This window comes from Lissotriton vulgaris, chromosome 3_1 (assembly GCF_964263255.1).
Source record: "Lissotriton vulgaris chromosome 3_1, aLisVul1.2, whole genome shotgun sequence".
Lineage (NCBI taxonomy): Eukaryota > Metazoa > Chordata > Amphibia > Caudata > Salamandridae > Lissotriton > Lissotriton vulgaris.
Window position 1 is genome coordinate 1,684,595,853 of NC_141689.1, and position 6,000 is coordinate 1,684,601,852.

The 6,000-nt window shown below is 46.4% G+C and overlaps 1 protein-coding gene across 1 annotated transcript in view; it reads right to left on the reverse strand.

Annotated features, from left to right (window-relative positions):
- LOC147728346 (uncharacterized) overlaps positions 1-4,958 on the reverse strand; it is an 82,809-nt gene extending 77,851 nt beyond the window's left edge. The window contains exons 1-2 of the mRNA XM_086963779.1: positions 4,489-4,958; positions 3,385-4,185 (exon numbers count right to left, since the gene is read on the reverse strand). Coding sequence (XP_086819905.1) covers positions 3,385-4,185; positions 4,489-4,915 — 1,228 coding nt within the window. The 5' untranslated portion in view covers positions 4,916-4,958. The remainder of the gene's footprint in view (positions 1-3,384; positions 4,186-4,488) is intronic.
- Between the last annotated feature and the right edge of the window lie 1,042 nt (positions 4,959-6,000).

Sequence of the window (6,000 nt, forward strand, 5' to 3'; positions counted from 1 at the left end):
TTACAACGCATACCATTAAAACGAATACTTTGAAACTACCTTTACAACGCATTCTACTACAACGCATACTACATTTACAACGCATACCATTACAATGCATAACATTACATTGCATATAAGGTATGTATTGGATAGTGTAGGGGTAAAAATTACTATTCTAACTCTAGGGGGTGCAACAGTAGGGTAAGTGTTGGATAGTGTAAGGGTACTATGTGTTGTAATGCTATGCGTGGTAATGGTATGCGTTGTATGACTGCGTTGTAATGGCATGCGTTGTAGTGTCATGCGTTGTAATGGTTGTGTTGTAAATGCATGCGTTGTAATGGATGTAAATGTAAATGTAAATGTATAGGCATTTATATAGCGCACTACTTACCCGGAGGGTCCCAAGGCGCTTCGACCGCTGCGAAACCCTTCCTGGCTTCCCTGAGAGATGGTCCCTTAATGGGTATCTCCAGGGTGAGACCAGGGATCCCCGGCGGTCTGGTGGGGCCGTTAGTGAAGATGAGGCAAGCTAATGCCCAGAGTTGCCGAGTGTGATCACTGATCAGAGTGGGCACCGAGGCGAGAGAATTATCGAGTCCGCTGACCCTGGTCCAGAAACCTGCCGCGCCGGGAATCGAACCCTGGTCCCGGGCCGTCCTCTGCTCTCGGGTCTGCCGCCTCTAACCAGTGAGCCACACATGTTGCGTTGTAAAAGTTTCGTTGTAATGGTAGTGCCTTGTAAAAGTTGCGTTGTAAAGGTTGTTTCCCCATGGCTAAAAACTACTCTGAGCAGGCGTTAGCTTTTGGAGATATTCGCGCTTAGCGCGAATATTTCCCAAAGTAAGGCTTTGTTGATAATTGGAGATAGCGATATTAGCGACTGTTTCCAGTCGCTAACATCTTAACACGCCCACTTTGCATGTCATTAGCGATATATATCCCCCCAGATGCTCGCTATCTCCTACTAGCTGTCGCTACTTGGTGTTAGAGACAGCTAGGTAATAGGGCGAGAAAATTATTGCCACTTTAGCGTAGAAAAAGTCCCGCTAAGGCGGCGATAATGGCCCTCAGTAATGTGACCCTGTATGCCAGTGCAGGGGGAAAGGACAGGAATGCCCTGTATTTCATATATACAGAGCATTCCTGCCCTTTCACATTGGCGTAGGGCAGCACAGCAAGAAGACTTACTGCGCTACCCAACATCAATTCCTCATAAATGAGGCTCACAGTGTAGAGAAATCCAAGCTTCCAGGCTTGGACCAAAAGCAAAATGTGCCGCTCTCGAATGATATCCCATGTTTATGCACAATGATTGTTATTTAAATTTAAATTGCATTTATAAAGCGCTTCCTAACCCTGCGCCTAGTATGTGTTTGTGTTCACTTCATGAGTCATTGGCCATTTCAATAAAACTCTCCTCATAGCTTAACATAGTTCCATTAGCCTTTGACTCATGCCCCGTAAATTCTTTATTATTTTTATTTTGCTCTTCTGCGAATTTTAAAAGCCTAGGGGCCAGATGCATCAACCAAAATTGCGAGCGCAACTGGTGCGAATTACCAATTGCGATCGCAAAGGAAAGAAACGGCATGCATGAAGAGAAATCGCTAGAAAAAGCGAAATCGCAAACGCAAAATTGCGAAATCGCAATATAATCGCAGAATCAAAGCCAAACCCCATTTGCGACTCGCAAGTAGCGAGAAACCAAGAAATTGCGATTAATATAGCGAAATCGCAATATCCAAATAGCGATTTCGCTATAAAATCGCTTTTTCCCATGCATGTAATATCGCAAATTGCGATTCTGTCATTATTCGCTATTTTGCAAGAGCAGTTTACAGGGAATCACAATCAGGTGGTAAAAAAAAAAAAAAAATTCCCACTCACCTGCCTGACATCAGAGTGTATTTAAACACTCCCATGAGGCCCCAGTGGCCTTCCACAATGGCAGGACTCTACATATTTGCGAGGAGGAGAAGGATACTTGCAGCAGGCCAGGCCAGAAGGAGAATCCAGGATAGAATCTTCCGTCTGTGCATCACATTGTTAGGACAGACAGCTGAGCAAATTTATGATAAGTACAGGATGAATGCTGCTATGATACTGGACTTAATAGATGAATTGGACCCACTATTGCAGCGCCAAACACATAGGAGCCAGGCTATACCTACTCATGTCCAGGTGCTATGTAGCCTCCACCTCCTTGCCTCAGGTAGCTTCCAGGACATAGTGGCAGAAGCAGGAGGGGTATCACAGAGCTCCCTTTCGCGGTTCTTCAAATCCTTCCTGGCCGCCATGATGACTGTCATCAACAACCACATCTCCTTCCCCACAATCCCACAGGAATTGAGCCAAACAAAACAGGACTTCTACCAAGTAGCAAGGTTCCCACACGTGATTGGATGCATTGATTGCACCCACGTAGCCATATGTCCCCCTGCCGTGAATGAGTATATATTCCGCAACCGTAAAGCATATCACTCAATCAATGTTCAAGCAGTGTGCAATGCGGAAAACATCATCACCGACCTTGTCGCACAATACCCAGGAAGCACTCACGATTCATACATCTTCCGCCATAGCGGCTTGCACACACGTCTGCTCAGGGGAGATTTTGGCAATGGACACCTGCTAGGTAAGTGCAATACTATACACATCACTGACTTAGTCATGGCAATGCATAAGTGACTCTGACATCTTGCCTCTTACTCTGTAGGTGACAGTGCATACGCGGTGAGGCATTACATCTTGACTCCCTACCTGAACCCAGCCAGTCCACAACAACAGAGGTACAATGCAGCCCACATCAGGACACGTAACGTTATAGAACGGACATTTGGATTGCTCAAGAGTCGCTTTCGCATCCTGCATAAAACTGGAGGAGCTATGTTGTACCAACCGGAAACCTGCTGCAGGATAATTGCTGCATGTGCAATGTTGCACAACATAGCAACAAGGAGAGGCATCCCCATCGAGGAATCTGACACAGAGGGCAACCAGCCCCCAGCACAACCACGCCGTGCACATATTGCCAGTTCAGCGGAGGGACAGAGGAAACGTGCAGACATCACCCAGCATTATTTCTAAGGTATGTAACAATGACACACAACACTCATTTGCATTTCAAGGTTAACTATTTATTATCACGGCTGGCGGTATGGGGTGTCAATACAACCTGAAATGCTGTCCATGAGCACATTAACCCCATGCACCAATGGACAGAGGAGACACACTAAGGACTTGTCATGCAGTCACTAAGAATGTCTTGAACATGGTTACGTCACCATGAGGTCTAACACCCCTCCAATTTGTTTTACCGTCTCCTCCCTCTCACACCCAAATGTCTTTCTCCTGCTTCAGCATCTGCATTCGTAAATGCTGCGGGAGGTGCCTGCCTACGGCTACTGCTCCTCCTGACAGTGTTGAGTGGCGCACTGATGCTGCTCAGGCTGGAAGCCTCACTACCCTCTTCCCCTGTAACGTCGCCCTGAACACTAGTGCTAGCCTGCATCATTTCCACAGCTGTAGTAATTTGCCCCAGTGCCTTGGACACATCCCCACAACAATGGGCCATGTCAATCTGCATTCCCACAGACCGACGTGACAGGTGTGACACGCTAGTGCTTATCTTGGTGTTTGACTTGGTATAAGCCTCCATGCATGCGAGAAACTGCCGATGCCTCTTCCTCTGTGAATTGTGTCCCTCGTGCATCACACGTGCAACCTCCAGGAGGGCGTTGTTGGATTCCCTGTGAGCCTCCACTATGGCAGTTGTGAGCTCCCTCACACTGTCAGCCATTGCAGTGATGTTACTGTTCATTTTCGTCATCTGCAGGTCGATTGCTCCCATGTGCCTAGCTTGCACGCGCTGAACCCGCACCATCTGCGACTCCACGCCACCCCACTGATTGTGACTTCCTGCTTCCTGGGACAAAGTAGGGCTCCTTGGTCTGCGTCGTGATCCTGACCGGACATGTGCCTGCGGTGTTGGTGTGTGACTGGCACTTTCACGGCTTGTAGTAGGTGTGCTAGATGTATGCTGTTCTACCTCCATTGGCTGTAGTGGTGCAACTGTGGCCCTGCGTCTTGCTGGTGCCTTTCCTTTGGATGGTGGTGACACAGGTTTTGATGCCGCAGTCTCTTGATTGGGCTGTGTGCTCTCTTCAACATCACTGTCATCAGTGTTACCTTCAGCTGCATCTGTGATGTGAAACAGTGCTATGTTATATACATGTGTTTCAATAGTTCTGCAACCTTAATAAAATGACACTTTTCTGTTATGACTGTCTCTCATCTATCACTGTACTGCTTATTATTAGCATTTGGGCTTACTGTGTTGGATTCCAACTGGCACATGGGTACTACTGACTACAAGTCCCATGATGCATTGGGCTCCCTATGTTAAATGTGTGCAGGACTATTTTAGCTGTAATTTTTGCAGGTGAAATCACATTTGGGCACTATCAGTATGTGCTTTGTGCTGTTGATAGTCATGCATCTTACCTTGTGTGCTACAGGCTGCCCCAGATGTGTCCAGGATTGTCACTCCTACGACTGCTTCAGGATCAATAGTGCCCTCAATCATGTCCTCCTGGGGTGTGTTGTCTGGGACTGTTGGGCCTCCTCCTCCAGTCCCCTTCGCCTCCTTCAGCCTTTCAGCAACCTTCTCCTTTGCACGACTGCGCAGGTCGTACCAGCGCTTCTTCAGGTCATCAATGCTGCGGTGTGTGACCCCCACAGCATTCACCTTGTCCCTGATCCTGGTCCAGATCCTCCTCTTGTCTGCCTCTGGCACTTTAAGGGAGAGCTTGCCAAATAACTTTTCGTGGTTGTTTGCAACCTCTTCAATGAGGATGTCAAGTTCACCCTCACTGAATTTTATTTTGCGCTTCCTGGCCACTGCTCCCTCCTCTGTGGCTGTTTGGGACATGGCTGTCTCCACCAGTTAGCAACCTGCTGTTTGTTTGCTTCTGCTCTCACTCCCTGCACTCAGCTTCTGCCTCAGAGTTCAACTGTGCACAGGTGGCAGCATGGGCTGATTGACTTCCTGGTTGTGATGTCATCAGCCTGCTCCCAATGCGACTCTGTAGTTTTTCACGCTCCCGCTTTTAGCGAACTCGCTAATTGCGATATCGCAATTAGCCATTACGCAAATTGCGGGATCGCAAAATGCGCGATTGGAATTATTTTACTATTGCGATTACTTTACATGGAATCGCTAAAGTATTTAGCGATTTTTAGCGATTCCTTGTTTTTTCGCAATCCTCATCATGCATTGGCTATAGCGAGTCCTTATTTGCGATTCCTTAATAATCGCAATTAAGGATTCGCTATTTGTTTGCATGATGCATCTGGCCCTAGAACTCTTCAGAGAGCTCTGCCTGCCTTGTAGAAGTTGCAATGTCACGCTTCTGCATGAACTACCATTCTTCATAGTCCCTTTTTCAACTAACAATAAACGCACGGTGACCTTAAATACGCTCTGAAAGGATGAATATACTTGTTCTGAAATGGCTTTGCAATGCCGGCAGCCAATCTGAGTATTATTCATTCACAGTTGCTCTGATGTAGCGTGTAAGTTCGCCATCGAATAGACCCCATACGTAATTGATAAAGAGAGTTTTCTATCAGAAACACTTTATTATGACTTGTGAGATTTAAATGCCCGAAGTCTGAAAAACAAATAGTACCGTTAATATTACATTATCTGTGAAATGGAATCTCTCATTTCCTTTAAGGGCTGCGAAAGTCTGTTCTTCCATCAGAGACCTAAGGCCCACTTCAACCAGAAGTCTGTCTATCAGGTCTATTTGTGTGCGCCATTTTACTGATTGGCAAAAGGCACTAGTCCAAACTATATACTTTGCTTACAAAGTTGACGATCATTGCTAATGAGCTCCTTTTATTTTCCTCAAAAAGGAAGAAGAAAAATAAATGTGTGCCACCTGCAAATCAGAAGTAACTTGAAAAGGTTGTTTCCTTCAAAGGTGTTGCAACTCACATGGGTACAAGAGA